We start from the raw sequence: 20,931 nt of genomic DNA, 5'->3' as shown, positions 1-20,931 counted from the left end.
ATTGTCTAGATTGTGACTTTGGAGGAGGAGGGATACCTGTCTCCTCTAAATTTAGGAGATTATTTTTTTCTATTCACCTGATAGCTGTAATTACAGACTTGTGAAATGCTTGTCTGAATCTACTGCTAAGAAAACCCCTTTGAACTAAAGGATATGTTAGATTACAGTGTGTCCCTTCCTGTCGGGTACTGGTGATGAAAATGCAGACTCCATTGAGTTCCCACAATTGCTTTCATAAGTTAAAAAGAAAAAAAAAAAAAAAATCAGAAAATTACCACCCCATCATCAAGCAGTTTTGGGCGAAATTATCAAAATTAAGCCTGATTTTTGCAAAGGACTGTGAAAGAGGCTGACCAATATATTATGTATCAGGCATTAGATCCAAATTAATTAACTGAGCCCTAAAGTGTGCTTAGTAAATTTTAGGAACTCAGCTAATCTTCATGTTGTTTGCTTGGTTTTAAAAATAAATGGACTTTGATGACACTTTCTAGCCTTCTGTAATAGATACTACATACAGGAGTCTTGTTAACTGCTGTGTTAAATATGTGAATAGAGATGATTAGTAGGGAGAATTCATCCCTTTGTGCATCTTGCTTTGTTTTTAGAGATCTATACTAAACATGTTCTGAAAAACTGCGTTTGGTCTTCTGCTCCTTTTACGTCCGTTAACTTATTTGGCTTGCTCACTTCTTTCTCACTAATGTGTAGCATGAATTAACTGTGTGTGGGTGTTGTGGGTTTTTTTTGTTTGGTTTGTTTAAGTTTGTGCCCTTTACTATTTGGAATAGATAACGCTGTTCCTTTTAAGCCCTGTAGTAGCTAAATCAGTGTATTTCCTTCATGCACTGTGATGTTTATGTGCATAGAGGTTGTTTCAGAGCCTAGGCACTGGATGCTGCTCTTGTCTGGAGCAGAGTTTTGACCCTTTATGTCAGGTGGGTCACTCTACTCTGTAAGGAGCAATGTTCAGTAGGGAGTGATAGGCCCCACTGACACATCAGATGTGCATAGGAGCTTGTACTTGAGCTTTAAGATGAATAATTTCCTTGTCTGGACTTCTACGTTTTGACTATAGTGAAGGGATAATTATTTGACACTGTAAGAAGATTACAAACTTGGAGTTGGTGAGGAGATACTGATCACCATATTTAAGTGTCCTCTGGAGAATAATACTTCAATATCTACAGCTCTTCTTTCCTTTTATTATGCCAGAGCAGCTTCAATTTGTCATGTGTCACAATGAGACACTGTCTTTTAATATTCAAATCTGGAGTGTTTTGATTTGTGCCTAATGTCTGTTAAAAAGAAATAAATTTCTCTGGTGCATTTTGATGGGAGGCATTGTGGGGGGTAATTCAGTACATACATCTGCATTCAAGAACTGTTAAATGAGTCTTTTGTAAGTAGCTGTATAATCAGGTATAAGCAAGCTGTTTGTGTGTCATGTTCAAGTTCATTCTAACAGTGTGTAATACAGGACAGAATGACAATCTGCAGTTTCATTTTCCTCAAAGGTCTCTCATGTCAATGATTCGCAAGAGATCTCACTCCAACACCAATGTGAGCAAGAAGGAGAAACCTCCTCAGCAGGAGTCAGGTATGGCTCATCCTTTCTCAAGTCTTGCGGATTATTCACTAGGTACTGCAGATAAAGCTAGTGAAAATGAACTGTGGGTACAGATAGTGATGCAAATGCTTATAATTGTCAACATAACTGTTGCTATCCATGTCCCAGCGTATTCATCTACCTTGCAGTCCAGAAATGTGATTCCAGCTCAGGTATATGTGCTCTGAGATAGGAAGTGGTATCTTTGGTACTGTAGCTTTGGTACTCCTATGAGGAGCAGCTAAGGACTTCAGGTTTGTCTAGTTTGGAGAAAAGGAGGCTGAGGGGCATTGCTCTCTATAGCTTCCTGAGGAGGGGAAGTGGAGAAGGAGGTGCTGACCTCTTCTCCCTGGTATCCAGCAACAGGACCCGTGGGGATGGTTCAAAGCTGTGTCAGGGGAGGTTTAGACTGGACGTTAGGAAGCGTTTCTTTACTGAGAGGTTGGTCAAACACAGGAACATGCTTCCTAGAGAGGTGGTCGATGCCCCAAGCCTGTCAGTGTTTAAAAGGCACTTGGACAATGCCCATAACATGCTTTAACTTTTGGTCAGCCCTGAAGTGGTCAGGCAGTTGGACTAGATGATTGTTGTAGGTCCTTTCCAACAGAAATACTCTATTCTGTTCTGTTCTACTGCAAGCTTCCTCGAGATCCCAAGCAAATTTGTGTAGCCCTTGTAGCCGTCTATGCCTGTACAACTGAGCTGATGATCAGCATCCAATTTACTTTTTCCAGTGGATTTTGGTATGAACGGTCTTTGAGGCTGCAGATCAAAAACCTTTAGGGAAGACCTAGCACTTGCTGTAACTGAAGAAAAGTTCTAATCTTCCTATTTCTGGCTCTAATGCTTATCAGAGATGTCACTGAGCTGATTTCATTCACTGATGTGGCAGAAAAAGTAATCCTCCTTTTTTTTCCTTTGGGAAGAGGGTGGTCATGTTTCTTAGAGGCTCACAGAAGGACCTGACAAGATAAGTACTTAGCTGGGTATGGTGATGTGCTGATGAGAGGGATGGGAAGAAGGATGGTTCAGTTTAGGCCCCATGCTGTTACACTGACTCCGTGCAGCTTGTTGAGTTCCACCCTGGCAGTTTGGTACTGCCTGTAGAAATTGCACTATAGCAGGGTTGAGAGGCTCAGCCTGTGCCTCCAAACTGGAGACACCACAGCATGTAGCTGCAGCTACAGTGTGTGCAGGGCTTTGCACTTCCACAGGTTATCTGGAAGAGGCAAAAGAACAAACCCAACAAGCATTAAGCGGAGAGCAGATTATATACAGCATAATACAGGGAAGCTTCCAATTTCCAAATGGCTTCTTGTTTCTGATTTCTTCTGTCCAGAGCCTCTCCGCAGAGCTAGTTTGTTAAATGCTTCAGTTTTCATCCCTCAATTCATACCTTGTGAAATTACCACTCAGAGTTGACTGTAATGCTAATCCTTTAACAATACTGAAAACCTAAAACAAAACAGAATCTTGCACTAAGGTGACTCTGCATGCAAAGTAACAGCTGAAATTGCATTTTATTGTTGTTAATGGAAGCTGGAAGCTTAGTAGGTTGAGAACAGGATTTAAGTACAGATCATGAGTGCCTGAGAAGTCAGAGCTAGTTAGACAAGCATTGCCAGTTAAATAACCAAGGTTTTTCTCGCTGTTCCTATCTTCCTTCTGAAACAGCAGGAGTTTGTTTGTAGTGAATTGCTTAACTTATTTGCTGCCACGTAAACAAAGAAGGGGGCTGCAGAAGGGAACCTGACTGAAATTCTAGGTATAGGATATAACTGTTAAAAAAAATGCTGTTAGCAGACTGTAATGGTATGTAAGCATGGCTGGCTTGTTGGATGGGACCAACAGGCAGAAAGTGGGGGAAGGAAGTATTACCCCTCCCATTTTTCAGGTGAGGAACTGAGGAATGGGGTGACTTGGGCAGGTCCCTGGGGGGATCTTTGGGACCTGGTTACCAGTCTGAGAGGAGTAAGGTTGTTGGTCTGGGTAAAATAATTAGAGAAGTGACCTTGTGCCAAGATCTCTGATGAAGAGTCAATCTTATCTTTCAGTAAAAGTTCAATTATGTTGCCTTCATTTATCAGGTTTCCTTACCTTGAAGTGTCCTAGATGTTTTGATTACACCTTTTTGTTGAGACTGTTACAAAAAGTGATTGCGGGAAATACTATGAAATTCACTATAAATTCTCTACACCCCATTCTTTCATTATTTATTAGCAAACTTTAACAGTTCTGACCTTTCTTCAATCACATATAAACTGCTTCTTCTCTTAATAGTTGTGCTGTTCTTAAAATAAAAATAAAAAAAGGGGGAAAGTTCTCTCTTGATCTAGTTATTATATCCAACTTGAGGCTTGTTTTCACCCTTGTTAAGGACTTAGAATGAATGGTTTCTATCCCATACCATCAATTAAGCCTTTATATTTGAAACAGCCTGTTTGTGAAATTAAAGCCTGACATTAAATCAGCTTACAATACAGAAACTGCATTTCTATGAATCATCAATAGTACCCTGACAAGTGAGAGAGTGAAAGTCTATTTAAAATTACTGTTATATAAGGTACAACATTGCAGCTTTGAATAGTGTCAACCATATTTCTCCATGTATTTGCTTTAAGTACTCTTTTTTTTCCCTTTTGGTATGGCACATTAAGTGTCTTTTGTTAATGTTATCCAGAACACTGATAAGTTAACAGGTATTGTTTAGGTTCATCACACAGCTTCCCATTTCATATGAACACTTTGCAGTCCTGATACTGAATCTCTTGAAGAAGCAACCATTTCCTTTCATGGTATTTAAGTTTTGCCCTTTAACTAGATGCAGTGTTCTTCAGATGTGTGTTTTTAGTTCAGTCTGGAATGTTGGTGTGTCGTTCCAGCCAGGTTCTTAAACCCATGTGAAACATAAGACGCGTTTGGTAGTCTTGTGACGGGCTGCATACAGGCCTCGCCATGGGGCATTATGAACTTGGCCTGTGTTGATGAAGCTGTGGAAATTTCTGCTGAGCCACAGTGAAGAGATACAGTGGAATTGGGGCTGTATTATTCAGTGCTTGGTGCTTCAGCCTGTAGCACTGAGCTTTTGCAATTCCCAAGTTCCAATTATAGGAGCTTTGCATTTTTTGGGATCTGGGCCCTTCTTCTGTCCAAACTTCTACAGGCACTGCGGTTTGGTGTTTGTGAAGTCCACAGCTGGATCCTCAGTTTGTGTAGATTGGCATTTTATCCTTGAAGAGCTTGTGACAATTTAGCTGATAGCGAAGATCACTAATAGCGCTGTATCCAGAAACCAGAATTCCTGTTAACTAGACATGAGGTTGCTGGTTTCTGCAACCATGTAGTTGTATGCAGTCTTAGGTAAAGTGCCTCTTTGTGGTGGGGAAAATTAAGAGTAAGACAGTGGTCCTGTAAGAAAGACCCTGTGAACAGCCCACTTATGGGGAGAAAAATAAGCCTGTATATTTATGCTTATCATTTTCATTTTTAATAAAACTGAGAAAACCCATGCATTTGGGTAGTACATGAGCAATATGCATGACACGTAAAGGCAGGAAGACCTACTGCATGGAGTATAACTAAGTACATTGTATATGTAAATGCTGTTTCATCATTAAAATTAATTTATGATTATGGTAACTGGCTGTATGTGGCAAGCAAGCTGTTTAGGAGGCCATCTGTTTAACATGGTTTTTTTCTTTGTACTATTTCTCTGTTGTTCATATCTGGAATATGATACACTCTTTGATTTTTGGAACAGGTGAAGAAGTTACGGATCTGAAGAGACAAGCTGTTGAAGAAATGATGGACAGAATTAAAAAGGGAGTTCATCTGAGACCAGTCAACCAGTCAAGCAGGCCTAAAACAAAGGTTTGGAATAAATAGCAGAGCAATATTAGTGAAGTACAGTAATTTACACTGAAAATAAATCAGGCTTTCTGTAAAATTCATTCAAAAGAATACATTTGCTTCACTTACCTCATTTGCTTTGCTCAGAATTAGAGCAGCATATATCTGAAGAACAGAAACAGAAGTGAAGCCAACAGTAAGTAAATAGAAGTCCAGTTTCTTTGACACAGAAAGGAACTTAAAGCAAACATCTTGTAAACAGCTACTGAGAAACGAAAAGCACAGAGAGAATAACTGAACTGGGTAAAGGGGTGATCAAGAAGTAGACTGTATTTAGCAGTATTTCTTCCTTTATGCAGCACTTAGCACTATTACCTGAATTTGGCTTCTATGAGGTATTGCTTACCATCTTCACAAAAGCATACTCTTTCTTTATGTATAGGCTGTGATTCACAGTGTTAAGAGCTAAGGCTTTTCCCTTCATCTGTATAAGAAAATAGATTGAATGTTAGACCTGTGCCCATGAGAGGAGAGAGCAGAGGAACATAATACAACGGCATGCCTGTGCAGCAGACCCTTGTGCAATGTCCGTCTTCAAGTACGAAGTCTGTCACGGTCCATTTCACATGTTTTTTAACATGCATGTGTTGTGTTTGTTTACAGCCAGAAACACCAAAGCCCTCTGAAAGTGCAATGAAAGAATTAAAAGGGATTCTGGTAAGAAAACTCATAGTTTATATTTCAGTTTTTTCTTCTCATTGAGTTGACGGGGCCTTCTGTGCAAAATAGCTGAGTATTTGAAACTTCTGCATTAGTGTTTTGGTTTGAAGCTGTAGAGCAGTTTTGGAGTGAATCGCCGATTCCACTTTTGACTTTGGTCTGACTGAAAGATTGGTTCTGGTCTTGCTAACAGAATGTATTTTGGAGGAAACGAGCCTGTTAACTCTGCTCTGGGTTTGTATGTTCCTGCCACTAGAGGGGATGTTATGGTCTGCATCTGCCATAGATCCTTTGGAAACTTTCTAAGTACTCACAGTGAGGATGCTTAGGGAGGGAGAAGCAGCTGAATATATCTAGTCCAAAGTAAAGCCCCTGGACTGCACATACAGTAGATGTAGGGTTCTCCTCATCAACTGTTGTGATCTCCTGCTCTCTCCTGAGGCACCGAATTTCTTGTTAGTGTAGACGTAGCCTAAATAGAGCAAGAGCTCTCTAGTCTGTCTGCATTTATATGTAGACAAAATTGATTCTGAATAGCTGTCCACATACCCATTTATCACTAAATAAAAACTTCAGGCATGTATTTGGTCCTGCTCAGAGCAACATGCTAAGTTTGCTCTTGTTCTGTCCTTTACTCATACATTGCATTGCTTATTTAACTGGTTGCTTCTTTTGCATGAGTGCTAAAATTGTATCAAACAGTCAGAAGGAGCTGTAGTTCTTGCTCCCTGACTTCTGTGACCCTGAAGCTTTTAAAGTTGAAGTGCAGCTTTGGCACACGAGGTGAAATTTTGCCTTTGTAAGGTGAAATATGGTGAAATTCTGCCCGTATTGAAGCAATGAACTTCACATCCACTCTACAGAAGGTAAGGCTAATTATTCTAATCATCCATGATAGCACCTAAACAGCCCTTATAAAAATAACTTCAGTATTGTGTTGGGTGATGCAAGGCAGTACAGCAGAGGGGGTAGCCACAGCCTGTGCTGTGATTTAAAATCACGAGTGTGGCACCAATGACGTGTTAAACTTACTGTTCTCCAGTCACATGAAAGCAGGGGAAGAAGGGAGGAAATGATCTAGAGAGCCACCAGACCTTAATGCCGAGCTCTAATTAGAGGGACACATAATTAAATGTGGAGATAAATAGAAAATGCAACACAGAGATTATGTTTTAAATTGAACTCTAATTATAGGAATAGTTTGATATGGTGTGCTGTTTGGACCAGTGAGGGTTGGGCTGAGTGATCCTGCCGAAGGTCCTTTCGTTTTCTAATAGCTGTTTTATTTCTTTGACACTGTATCACTGCCATTAGGGGAGACTTGATTATGTACTCAGGGGAAGCAGAGAGAAACCTGCAGTCACTGTACTTCTGTATCTAGCTTGTTGCTTTTGAGCCCTTCAGGATATTTGCAGTATAAGACAAACTGTGTAAAATCCAATTCCAGTCTATTCTTGAGACCAATCATTATGCACAGTCAGACAACAAACATGGGGGTGGGATGTGATGGAGTAAATGTTTGTTGTTACTATGCTAATTATGCATTTCATGTAGACCTCCATATAGTTGTTACAAACAAAACACATTTATGTTCTGCAAATTGCAGAGTTTGAGTGACTCGTTGCTCAAGTTGCTTTCGTACACGTACATTTGTACAGATCCGGAGCATACTACTAATTAATAATGTACCTTCTCAGTTAAATTTCAAATAGTTGGTAAAGAAAATATTTTAATTTTGAGGCAGGGGTGAAGAATTAGAATTAGAGTTACTTTGCTCGGATCCTGAAAGTGGCACAGCTTTTGCAACTTGTGATGCCATTTCCTTTTGTCATTTGCTATTTCTGCTCAGAAGTTATGTGCTTGTCAACAAAAGATGTTAAGAATATGTTATTTAAGCTCTGGAAAAATGCGATACAAGTCTGACACGTTTTGGAAGGCTGAATAAACAGGATTCCTGGGCATTGCTAAAGATGGCAAGACTCAGAGGGAGAATGAAATAGCATATGGGTCCCAAATTTTCGGTTGCATTGTAAACGTTTTGGGGAAATTTTACAGTCAAGTGGGTGCTGATCCAGTAACTGACTCTTGTCAGTTGGGAAATGCATGCAGTATGCACTATGTGCATGTTAAAATTCCTGTGGGCAAGTTTGGGAGGTTTCAGGCTTTGATTAAAGCCTTTGCTCCCTCCCCCCCTTTAAGAAAAGTGCTGCTGGGCTTGCAGCTTCACTGATACAAAATACTAACCTTGGCATAAGGCAGCAGTAGCATGCGTTTCTATTTTGTATGTGTAAAAAAACTGTTTCAACTTGAGATCTAACTCTCTGCATAAGAGAAACCATGAAGTATGTCAACATAGGGTCAGGTTTATGACAGATCAGCTGGATTATAGGATATAATGACATGCTGCAGTTGCAGGTAGTACATACTGACTTCTACAGATACGTGTGCGCACCAGGATGCAGCAACAAAGGACCACGCTAAAATATAAAACATCCTGGAGCAGTAAAATATGGATCTTTGGCTTTTTGCTAATAGAGGTTAATTATGGGCATGATAACGCTGTAGCAGTTTTTTAAGATCCTTTAAATATTAAGATGGAGGAAGTTGGCAGTTCCCTGCAAACATCAGAATTTGTTCAGTAGTGATCCAGAGCATCTTTCTCAAGTCTGATATCAACCCTCTAATGTGTAGGTAAGTATGGTTAATCTCTAAAGTGGGAAATCCAGGTAAGGGGAGGGAAGAGTGGTGAGCCAATCCCCAGATGCTCGCTGTTGTACTAATGGAAGAGCTTCGCACACTGGTCTAGAACTGCAGTTGCTTTTCTGCAGTTTAAAAGGTTCTTGCGTTGTGCACATGAGAAGTTTGGCAAGGCATAATAGGTCCTCAGAGAGCTTTTCATGCCTATTTCTTGCTTTAGGAAACATTGAATAAATCCACTAGTTCCCGAAGCTTGAAGTCCCTTGAAACAGACAGCAGTGAAACAGAGCTGGAACGAGTTCTGCGACGCCGGAAAGTAACCACTGACCAGGACAGTGGCAGTAAGTGGCTGGACTCCTTTGTAGTCCTCTTCCTCTCCCTGCATTAAGTGACTCTTGAAGCTTTACTTTCTTTTCCAGACCATTGCCATTTCAGCCATTATGGAGAACCCTGCTTACTTCTACAGTGACTCACTTCCCCATCACACCTGTCGCTTTTCATCCCCATTTTCTCCAAGAGATGCCTCTGTCAGGATTTTCTGCGCACACAGCCGTATATACACAGGTTCCTCTGTCCTGCCTGGAGCTCAGACATTGTTATTGGAGCTAATAGTGTGAGCCTACTGTGAAAATACTCTTGAAAGTAATGGTAACCAGAGAAATGAGGATTTAGGACTAATGTTTTGAATTAACCTCTTCTGCAGAGCAAGGGCCTGCAGTTTTTAAGCTATGCTTTACTATCATCTTCGGTAAGAACCCGTTAATGTTCTGCCTGGCTAGAAACACAGTCTGTGCAAGTGTAAGTGCATGCCATAGTCAATGCAGATGTGGCTGGTTTTAATGTCACCGTATGGTTTTAGCTTGGACTTTGTAGATAGACAGTTCACTGACTTCTCATTAGTATGAGAACAGGCTTTTTTGTCATTGGGCTGGCTCTTGCTCCAGTTGCACTTCAGGCTGAGAGAGCACTGGCAAGTTGTGACTTGGTAGCGCTGTGTGGGCAGCAGGACTTACCATCCCAGAAGGCAAGGGGACTGAGTGCATGACTGTGTCAATATAGCAAGCCCCGCTTGTGGTACAAGAAAGGGTTAATCCTGGTGGGGAGAGCAGAAGCTGCAAATATGGTATTTTGATACTCTGCATGCACTGGATGCTGTTCGTTAAAATTCCAAGCAGTTAGCTTGAATTCTGCTGTGCTTATTTGTTGTTTCTAGACCAGTCAATCCGGATAACAGAAGCATTAAACTTTCTTTGGGTTTTAGGTCCCACTGGAACCTTGGCCACATCAGAATCAAAATCTCTGCCTGTGCTAGGTTTGGGAGCCAGTGCCGCACAAACAGCGTTGAACAAGAAAGACCTGGAGACGGAATTCAATTCCAAAGTACCTGACTCAGGTCCTGTCTCTAACCAGCTTAAGGGTGTCACGGGCTTCAAGCCTACATTACAGTAAGTAGAATATGGATTTCTAGATATATTTGAGTACCAGATCTGTTTAGCTGGTGCATTTTGAAAGTGATTTAATAGCAAATTTGGTTAACAGGATAAATGTACAGTCTGCAGCTGTTTACCACTGACTCCTTAAATAATTTGCAGACTCACATGGAGGTAGAAATCAAACTCTCTGTAATAAAGTTCTTTTCCTATAAAATCTGTGAACATTCTTCAAAAAAAAAGTTCATCTTCTCTGCCAAAAAAAAGAACTCAGACAGTTTTTAAGGAATAGCAAGGTTGAGGGTTTTTTTCCATATCCTGAAGAGAAGAGGGATGATAATTATACAGTTAAGTCTTGATTTTTAAAAAAGGTCATTCTAGGACAATATGGTGCAAAATAGAATCATGTAAGTCATATTGGTCTCTATGCAGGTGTGTGGGGCAGTATCTGTTGGACCAAAACAAGTCCTGACTATTACTTTTAAATGTTTGTTGATAAAAATTCTGAATTACCTTGAAATCTCAAGATTAAGATTCTTCAAAAACAAAAAATACAGTTAGTGCTGCATTTGCACAGGTGGCAGAATAATCTTTCGTCACAACAGATTGAAGACCCAAGGTGCCAGTTAAGCATCAAAGAGTTAAACCTGCTTCAGAAGTATTTATTTCTGACAGATCCACGGAGGATTGGTTTGTTTTACCATACCAAGCTCCTTTTGAACTTAGGCTGTGCACTTGCTTCAGTTGCCTTGCCAGGTTGTTTGTTGGTTTGTCACTTCAAGAAAAGGAAATAGATGAGACAAATCAGATCAGCAGAATATTGTAATCATGGCTAATTAAACCGCTGATTTCCTGCTCTATCAGTTAAAACATACCACCAGTACCAATTCTAGCAAGTGTCCGTTGCTTGGTTCAAAAGAGTAAGTCACAACAAATGAACTGGAAATTCAGTTCACATCTATTCTTATGAACTGATATTTACTTCACTCTCCGCAGGTACTTTTATCATTTATTTTTGAATGGATAAAGAGCCCAATTTCCTGTTATGCTCTACAATTTTCTTTAATTTGCACCAAGTTTTAAAAGCAGAATGCCTTTTCCAATCATATGTATTTTCCCCTTTTATTTCATTTAAGTATCCTTAGAAGAAAGATGATCTTCATTTTAATTTAATCAGAAAGATGAAGATTTTTTAAACAGTTAACTTGACATGAATAATGCCATTGCATTTTCTTGAACTGCTACCCTGACAGAAAGGTGAGGTTCTTCTTGAAAAATACTGTGTTCGTAGTTTGTGGATTTCTACAATGTTGAACAGATAACCTTAATCAGAAAATACAGCAACTCCTACCACCTTTTGCCTACCTTTATTCCACCAAACTAAGTGGAAATTGCATTTACAAGAAAGGAAATGAAATAATTGCAGGCCCCAAGGTCTCACAGAATGCATGGTGAATTGACAGTGAAAAGGATCTTGTGTTGACAGTCACAGTTGTTAGGTGTTGTAAAAGCATATGTGAAGCTCAATTTATTTCTCAGCTTGCCTATACAGTGACATCCTAAAAGACACATTTCACTTTAATTTATCTGTTTAAAGCCTTAAAACAAATGTGCTGGGCCAGATTCCTTAGTGCTGCAGGGCTGCTTTGCATGAGTCACTGGTGTAAACCTGCTTAATGGGAAAGGCTGATTGTTGAGGATGGTTTTCCAGCGAGAGAGAAGGTGCTGGGGCTCTCATGCTCTTCTGCTGCTGGGCTGGCAGGGAGGAACAGGAATAACCTAGATGCTTCATACCATGTTGAGTGCAGTTACTTTTCTTTTTTCTCCTGGGTACTGTTTGCAGCAAAGGTTAGTAGAAGCAGCCTGCAAGCACTGTTTTGAAACAGGGCTCATTTGAAGCAGATATCAGAAGGAAGTTCATTTGTCTTAACATGTCTGACAACTTGGCTCTCTAATTAGGCAGTTTTCTGGGCTTCCCTGGGTACAGCTATACTAGCAGTTTAGTTTGGATCAGCAGAGCACTTCTGAAGCAAATCTCCCTATTGTCCCCATTTGCTATGCTTTGATTTGTATCCTGGAGTGGTCTTAGTGCATAAACTGGATCCCTGGATTCATTAGGTGAGTGAAACTAAACCAGAAGACATGGTACAGCCTGTAATGACTGGCCCAGGGGCCACAAGAGAGCTCGCTCAGTGAATAACCCCCCTGAAACGTGTGTTATGAGGACATCAGTCTGAAGCACAGGCTGTTTCCCTCTACGCATCTGCTCCTGTTGCACCACGCTATTTCCTAAAGTAGGCTGTGTTAACTAAACAAACAGTACGCTGCTTTGACCAGATACCCTAAATAACAAAGGCATACAAAAGATTTATTGTGGCTCTTCTCCGTATTCACACCTTGAGGTAAAAGGATGCAGCTGTCTCATCATTTGCAATTCCTTGAGAACTGACAAAGGTGTGACCTGCTTCAACTGTTTGCAGCAGCTAAACAAACCTTGTATAGCACAGTAGAGGATTACATGTCTAATAATTACCAGATGTCTCTTGCAGTGCAGTGTTTATTCTTTTTTCTTCACCTAGATTTTAATGTACAGCTTCCTATAGAAAACCTTAGGAATAGTTGTGCACGAGATATTTCTCTTTGCTGCAACATCCATTTATTAAGTCTTGTAATCTGAAGGAGGAGGTAATACAGACATTTAAATGCGAACAGCCCTATTCATCATTCTTTATTCACATTGAGTAACAGTTCAGCACGCCCGTTCTCATGGAGAAAGAAGGTGACGCCTTTGAAAAAGACCCAGTCTTGAAAATATACCTGTGAACAACATGTAGACAGAAGCCAGCTCATTGAGTAAACTCCTGGATCCTCCCCACCCCCGAGTCAGTGACAATCCAACCTAAATACACACAGGGTAAGGAATTTCAGTCACTCTAGGCCTCCGCACCTAACGTGGTTACTCCTGTGGTTAAGCGTTACCAAAGCACTGGACTCCAGCTGAATCAGCTGGGCCACTCGTGTCAGTAGCCAAAGGAGGGGTTGTGGAAAAGGGTTGTAACGTCGACAAATACCAGTTGATTCTGAAACTCCTGTAACCACACTAAGTGATGATAGCTCAGAGAACTTAATTCAGAAGAAAAATTTGCATTTCAAACCACTAGGTGAGGTGTTATTTCAGCGCAGGAGATTGTTAGAAGAAGGGTTTGAAGCCGTTAAGCAGGTGATTTGGAATGTGTGGTTTTGCTGAGGTGGTGCTGAGGGGGAAGACATAAATAATGTGTGTCCTATAGGGAAATTGAGGCCTTACCTCAGTATTCAGGTAACTTCCTCTGCAAATCTCTTCCCAAATGTTTAACCCAGCATGAGTGTAATTCTGTGACAATTGCTTAGAAGAGAATAGGTGACAATTTAGTTCCCTTAGGAGCAAAGAGAGTTCCCCTGACTCCCTGCGGTGTGTAGACACAGAAGGGAAAGGTGTGTCTGGCTCTGCCCCTGGGTTTTGGGTTTGGTTTTTTTTTTCCAGCACTTTGTAAACATTTTGTTTCTGGGCAGCAGAGTTCTCCGCTAACACAGTGAACCACAGAGAGGGTTAGTCTTAATCTGATGATTTTATACAATTAAAGGATTTGTCCTCCTTCTCCTGGCTGTAATCTTAGTACCTCTGAATCATCTACCAGCTCTGTGGGAAGCAGCTCAGCCTCAGCTAGACAGAACTGCAAAGGTTTTCCAGTGCAGCTTGAACATGGGCAATTTAGTTTAAACAACAAATGAAGAAAACAATGGGATGTTCTGGAAGTTTGAGGTCTTCTCAGTTTTAACTGTTTTAAAAGCTACTGTCACGCGTTTTTCTTGGAGTGTACTTTTTGTGTGCTCTCTCAGTGCAGGTAGAAGCTCTCCAAGATCCCTCATTTAAATGAATTTGCCAATCTTTTTGAGCACTTTCAAAAAAACACCTAAAAATGGGAACAATTTCCATACTAAAGATTGCAGTTCCGTTCTACTCGCTGCGATGTTGACCACCTTTCTACTCAGCTAGATTTAGCAGGGGCATTCCTGAAACAGAGAAGGTTTCTTGCACTTTCTTCACAGATGCCTGGTGTTATAGATAGTACTGGTACTATCGGAGGGGGGGACCAACAGACTAGTTCACTAGTGTCACTGTTTGTATTCCCTGTAATTTATTTTTGACAAATACTGTAGTGTGATGGAATTTTCTATTCATTGAAGACTTTCAAGACTTGAAATTGGTGTTATTTTTTACTGTTGTTCAGTATTAGCCTTTGGTCCTGTCAGTTGTATTCCCCTGCCTTGTTAAGAATTCTGAAATATTTAATAAACACATCTGCAGTTCAGCTTTTATTCTCAATAAAGGTTTTTGACTGAGGATAAAATTGACTCGCCGCTTGTGGTCTGGCATGCCCCGGACAGACCACGACGGCACTCTGCTGAGCTGAGACCCACTCTCCTCTACAGCCTGACACCGGGGGCTGGTTGGTCTGGGTCTGACACAGGACAACCGAGCTGTTTTTACTTGGCAAACCCTCCTAGCGTGGTAGTTTGGAAAGGCCATACAGATTGGAGTGTGAGCTTTATTGCACAAGGGATGTTTGTCCTCAGTTATGGGGATCTTGTAGGAAAATGGGAATGCTGGGGTCAGGGTGGGAGGTAGTTAGGCAAAGAGGAAGCTATAATTGACATGGAGGCATGGTTTTTAAATGATATAAAGAAGCAACTGGTGGTGAGCAACTGTCAAATTAGCTTAATGCTTCAAATCTCATCTTTTGGCGATTAAGAAATAGTACCGGTTGAGTTTTATTTTGGTTTTGAAAGCAATTTGGCTTTGAAGATGGATGATGGCACTAGATTAGGGAGCTCACTGAAAGACAAAGTACACTAATTTGATGCCGTGTTAGTGTTGGCTTTTGTAGCAAAAATGAATTCATTCGTACCATCTCACATTCCAGGCAGAATATCTACATGGAGTCTCCCATGCCTATACTATGTACTTGCAAAACCAGTCTTTGTTGGAACAGATTTTTGACAGTATTTTCTAAATATGCTGCAAACCCCACAGATTTTCCTACAGTGTCTTCCTTGAATGGTTTCCTTTAGCCTTCTGCTTTTACATATAGTTAGAAAATTGGATGGGACTTCATCCAATAAAATTTTCCATTATATTTACATAAAATTCTGGTTTCTAATGGAAACATATTACAATGATTTCACGAATAGAGCACCAAGCAAGGTTAAATAATACCAAGATTATAATATTAACCAGAGGAAACAAAGAAAATCCAAGTCTCAGGGGACAATCCAATCCTTAGTTTGTCCTTTTGTACTCCTACTGTAAATTATTTACAAAGGGCATGGCAGTACTAGTTCACAGATGGCCCGTCAGGCGTAACCCTTTATTTTTACACCTTCTGTAGCTTCCGTAACTATATAAATAGAATATATCGCTTTTGATACTCTTATATCACAAGCAGCCCTCAGTACTGCATGGGACTTTGCACATCCCATACAATTAAACTAAAATGCATTTATTATCTAAATCTGGATTTCACATTACAAATTTTATGTGTTTAGTCATAAAAATATACGCAGACTTATGAACAATTACGTATGAATGAGTACAACAGAACTAGGTTTTCAATTTCTGGCTTAAATATATAGTTGGACAAATAACAAGAATACTGATAACAACATTAACAATCTTAATGAGGGAAGAGCTTTGCATAGAACTAAATGCAAATACTTTGGCTGGACAAATTTGTAATTGTTCAAAACTGTGGCTAACTGTATCTGTACTAATTGCTTTTCCCAGCTTTATTTGTAGCAGTAAAACCTGTTTTTTGAAAGGGAGCACCAAAATTATGTTCATTCTTGCACTGAAACTTTATTATGTCTGCATTCTGCTCTTGACAAACTATTGAAAATGAGCCATGAATACCTGATAAACAGGGTTAATAATTTTTAACAATGCCTCAGCTGTAACAGCAGCACTGTCAGGCTGGTGCTGCAACAGTGTAAAGGATTTGAAGAAGGGAATGCTAGTACAACGAAGTCTGAATAGTAATTCTTATTTTTATGCTTGAAACGTTGATTTAATCACTGGTTTTCTCCATTAAACTACTTTATATCGACATCTTTCATTTTTCTGTCCTTTGAAGGTGGTAAATATGATTGCCATTTTATCCATTTTTGTTATAAATGAAACAGACTTCAGAGCGTTTGGCTGTGCATCAGTTGTTGGAATGCTGCCATACACTAATGCAGACTCCCCACTGTGAGCCCAGTGAAGAATTATACTTTGATTCACCAGATTGTATTAAATAGTCCAGCTGTTGGGATTTGAAAGATAGTTACCTCCAAAGTGAAATAAAAATGAACTTGGCATTTATGGCTGTGACCATTTTTATAGTGTTGGGCAATCAGCTTTTCAGAGGTAGCACTTTTTAAAATAACCCTCTTCTGGTTACACTGCTTTAAAAAGTTTAATTTGCTGTAACATTCAAAATACCCCACCTTGTATTTTCTGGAATGATTGGCAACTTTTGCATAAAATAAGCATTATTTTCCGTATGAAATCACTGGCTTCTGATGATAATCAAATGAGTCTGAAACTGTATCTATTAGCACCAATTTCTGCATTAATTAACTTACACCAAAGTTCTAATGTTAGAGACAATTCCTGTAATTAAAGCTTGAACATGGCATTTCATTTGCTATATCCAGTGCTTCAGTAGCAAGCTGAGTACATTCTTCCTGAAATGGAAAGTGCAACAATTGTTGTTTCTGTGATTATTTGTTTTTAACCTGTACATTTACTCTCTCCCCGTCAGGTGGGAGCCAGTACATTCTCCGCCCTGTGCTCTAATTGTTGAGTGGGGTGACCTCTTTTTTCTTTGTCATTTTCTCCAGGACAAAGACTGTCACAATAAAGGGCAGTTCATAGCAGATGGATCCAGTAGCTCAATTTCTTTTGCTGGCCTCTAGTTGATTCTACTTTTTCATTTCAAGGGTGTTATCTTAGTAGTATGGAAGGCTGTTCCTTATGAGTAAGCATGAAAAATTAAAAAAAAAAATAAAAAAATAAAAGGCTCTGGACTAGCAAATGCAGTTGCCTTCAGCAGCTCTACATTCAGCCTTCCCAGGAGAGCGGAGCCACACACCCATGGGTGCGTGTGGGACCTTGCTGCACTAGGGTTTTTTGCGCTTGCCCGGTTTGGTGGTCGTAGCTGTGTCGGCGCGGACATCTATACGGTGTCATGCTGATGTGTAAGGCCCTGCCTAAAGATGGGCCCAGCGCTCGCGTGTGACTGCCCTCTCGAAGCACGCCTGGTTACGGTGGGGTCTGGGAGCGCGGTGGAGGAGGTGTGAGCCCATGCTTCCAGCTGCCTGCCTGCCCGTACAGCAGCGTTACGACGGCAGATGAAGTACCCCGATCTGCGACTTGTTCAGGTCGTGCTTTCCCCATGTTTGCCTTGTTTTCTGCTGGTGCATTCTAGCTAATCTAAGGATTTGCCTGCGTGTTTTCAACAGTAGTACAAAGCTTTTGAATATAGACGAGTGCTTTTACTGTTTATAGCACGATGCCAGCCTCTACAAATAACCCTGGTGTCTCTGACCTTTCCTTCCTCTCTCCCCACTCGGAGGGCTTTTTATCTGCAAGAATCCCTGCACTGCAAGCAATCAAGACGTAACCCCATTTCTGCAGTACAGAATGTAGGTCTAACGCCCTCTGTATTTCAGAAAATCCAGTCAGTGAATTTTCAGAAATCATTTGCACTTGCTCCCAGTGAGACCATGAGCAGCCCGTTGGTGCCGAGCCACAGTGGAAAATCTGGTTACGCTGCCTCTACCTCTCTGCCATAGTGTAGAGTGTAGTACAGGGAAAGCCCCGCGCAAGCTGCTCTGGGACGGAGGTGTGGAGAAGAAGCCACGTTCTCCTTTCAGGCTGCAGGACTGTTAGCCTACAGACTACAGGAACTGGTAGCATTTTCTCTGAGTGCAACTGCTCTGTTGGACATGGGGGAACCTAAATCCAGCTCTGAGATGAGCAGAGAGAAAATAAATTCCTGAGACTAGCTTTAAACTGATTCTTTCATAGTCTAAGGATTTTTTCAGTGCTTTGTGAGTTCATTTTTCCTGTTAAGTATGTTCCATGGCTAGCTTAGCAAATGATTCAGGAGGAGTAATGTGACTGTTGCACTTTGTGTGCTACTACCTGTATGTAACTGCTGTTAAATGTATGAATCTATTTACTAGCGTAGTAGACCTGTCCTGGTCATACCTGCTACTAATAATAGAAATGTTTTTCTGTATATTTATATTCTTTCTCCTAAATATGTGAACTGTTATCTGTATTCATATACTTTATTCTTTTTCCTTTAGATCAACTAGTCATACAGAATTGACAAGAAAGGCTTCTAGCAGTGAAAAAGAGACAGAATCTGTTGTAGTTTTAGATCCTGTTTCCACCAGTGGGGATCAGATGTCTGAAAACAAGCTGAATCAGAATAAAATGAAAGAAGAAAAAAGGAAGCTGCCACATAAAGAAACTAATGTTGAGAAAATAAAAGAAACAGACAGTTCTAACTGTTAATTGTTATTCTGAAAGGCTGTAACTTTTGGGAGTCATTATCTGGACATGTAAATTGCTTAGGTGTGTTACTAGGGGCTATGGTCTGTATTCCAAACAGTTTTCAATAATATAGATTGAAATGGTCTTTTGTATGCAGTTTTGTTATATGCATTAAAGTAGTAAATAACTATGTATCACTCAGAATCCCTTTCCCATTTTAATTTTGCAGGTATGGTTATTATTTTCTTAGATAAGAGTCAGTTACCTTTACTTTAAAACTGTATTTGAAAAGGCTTTTAAAATTATTCTTTTATTGAGAAGCTGCCTTGTTAAAGGTCCGTTCTAAAGCTTGCCAGAAGCCCCTTGCATCCCTCTTGAATTGGACACATTTGGGTTAGACCCTATGAAGGTGATTACACACGCATCAGCTTTAGTATGAGGGGTATTATTAATTATTAAAAAATCAGTGTTTAGACACATTGCTTTAAAAATATTTTGATATCTACTTAAACCAAGATCTTGTAGGTCTCCTTACTGCTGTCTGCACACACACCTTTGTGAGGAAATTAAAAGCACAAGCATAACATTTCTGTTTCAGATTCCTCAGTGGACAGCTAGCCCAAAGACTGAAAAGCAGAGGCAGTGCAGCATGTCATTTGGTACCAAGACTTTTGGTAATGATAGCCAAAGTCAGAAGTTCGAGGGTTGAGATTGGTGCTCTCATTTGGATGAAAAGCTTTTCAAAGGAGGACTTATCTCCTGGATTTTATTTCAGTGTTACATAGCGAATTTTGGAACCGCTGCAACCAGAGTTTGTGTTTACTGCTGCTGCAAAAAAACCTTATCCTAGGCTCCCGTGAGTATGGATTAGATTTGGGATTCAGTCATTCTAGGATTGCAAGTTATCTGGAATCAACATTTTGAGAACTCCCAGCTGAAAGCTCGCAGCACTAACAAATAAGCCTTTGCTTTGAGCCTGGTACACACTGGTGGCATTAATTTCTTTACTAGGTAACACTTTAGATGTCTGTATTTGATGACACAAATCCCAGTTTCCCTCAGCCCTTATTGCCTATGAAGACAGTGAGATAGGTACGTAATTGATTTGCTCCACTGCCAATTCACATTCCATTGTAGTCTCTTTTTAAATTCAACACAGTATCTCGTTCTTTTATAATGAATGAACAAATGTAATCAGGGATTTACCTAAAGATTGGTGTAACTGAAATTGGGTGGTAAAGTACTTGAATGCACTTGGAATATTTTTTATTTAATGATTTGAAACAGTAATAGCACTGAAGGATGAATGTTCTGAGTTTGTTGATTTGGCTCTGCATGCAACTGTCTGGTGCTTTTCCTAAAAATAAAAGTATAGTAACGAGTGTGGTAGTTTCACATCTTTTTTGGTGTTTTTTGCATGTTTGCTAAGAAAATCTTGGACTTGATCTAATTACTGAACTACATTATAATTCCTAAACTTGGGGAAATTTGTCTCTCATTGATATCTTCATTTCTGGGGGGTGGTTGGTTCTGGTGGTTTTTTCACTTAGGTATCTGTTACACTGAATTTAAAATGCAACATTTTATATATGTATTTTTCCTCAAATTATTGCTGCTGTATTATATGTTCAAATTTCCAAATTATACAAAACCCAGAAGTTTTTTAAGAAGTATTTCTTTTACTTAAACTGTTTGTTACCTAGGACATAAATTATTTATCTTTTCACTGTTGCTTATTAAAAAGACTCCTGACAAGTTTCCCAGACCTTGTGAAATTGACTTGTTATTCCCTGCCTCCGACTGAAGCAAGCTTCCTAGTGATGCCAATTACAGCTTTGTGCCCTACATTTGGGGTTTGCACTGATGCGCTTGTATTGATAGCTAGCTAGAACTGGAGCAAAATTTCCCTCGTAGGCTAGATCTAAGAGCAGCATTGAGGGTGTGTGGGGGGATGGAGCAGCATAACAGTCAAGGCCTTTGTTTTTTGTAAAATGGTTTTTTTACTGTTTGTCAATAGCTTGCTCTTTGTATGGAGAGAGATT

At 40.0% G+C, this 20,931-nt stretch overlaps 1 protein-coding gene across 5 annotated transcripts in view; it reads left to right on the top strand.

The window, feature by feature from the left end:
- The window catches only part of SHTN1 (shootin 1), a 66,817-nt gene extending 46,547 nt beyond the window's left edge, over window positions 1-20,270 (top strand). For 2 of the 5 annotated variants that reach the window (XM_075026475.1, XM_075026477.1), the window contains 6 exons: window positions 1,518-1,600; window positions 5,370-5,479; window positions 6,122-6,175; window positions 9,096-9,216; window positions 10,137-10,320; window positions 18,700-20,270. In XM_075026475.1, coding sequence (XP_074882576.1) covers window positions 1,518-1,600; window positions 5,370-5,479; window positions 6,122-6,175; window positions 9,096-9,216; window positions 10,137-10,320; window positions 18,700-18,910 — 763 coding nt within the window. In that variant the 3' untranslated portion in view covers window positions 18,911-20,270. Of the gene's footprint in view, window positions 1-1,517; window positions 1,601-5,369; window positions 5,480-6,121; window positions 6,176-9,095; window positions 9,217-9,294; window positions 9,489-10,136; window positions 10,321-18,699 lie in introns of those variants that run through there. The other 3 variants (XR_012650173.1, XR_012650174.1, XM_075026476.1) reach the window with 3 other exon arrangements.
- The last annotated feature ends 661 nt before the right edge of the window (window positions 20,271-20,931 follow it).

The sequence above is a fragment of the Buteo buteo genome, chromosome 4 (genome assembly GCF_964188355.1).
Source record: "Buteo buteo chromosome 4, bButBut1.hap1.1, whole genome shotgun sequence".
NCBI lineage: Eukaryota > Metazoa > Chordata > Aves > Accipitriformes > Accipitridae > Buteo > Buteo buteo.
Note: the sequence above shows the minus strand (reverse complement) of the source record. Positions and strands in the feature narration are given on the sequence as shown.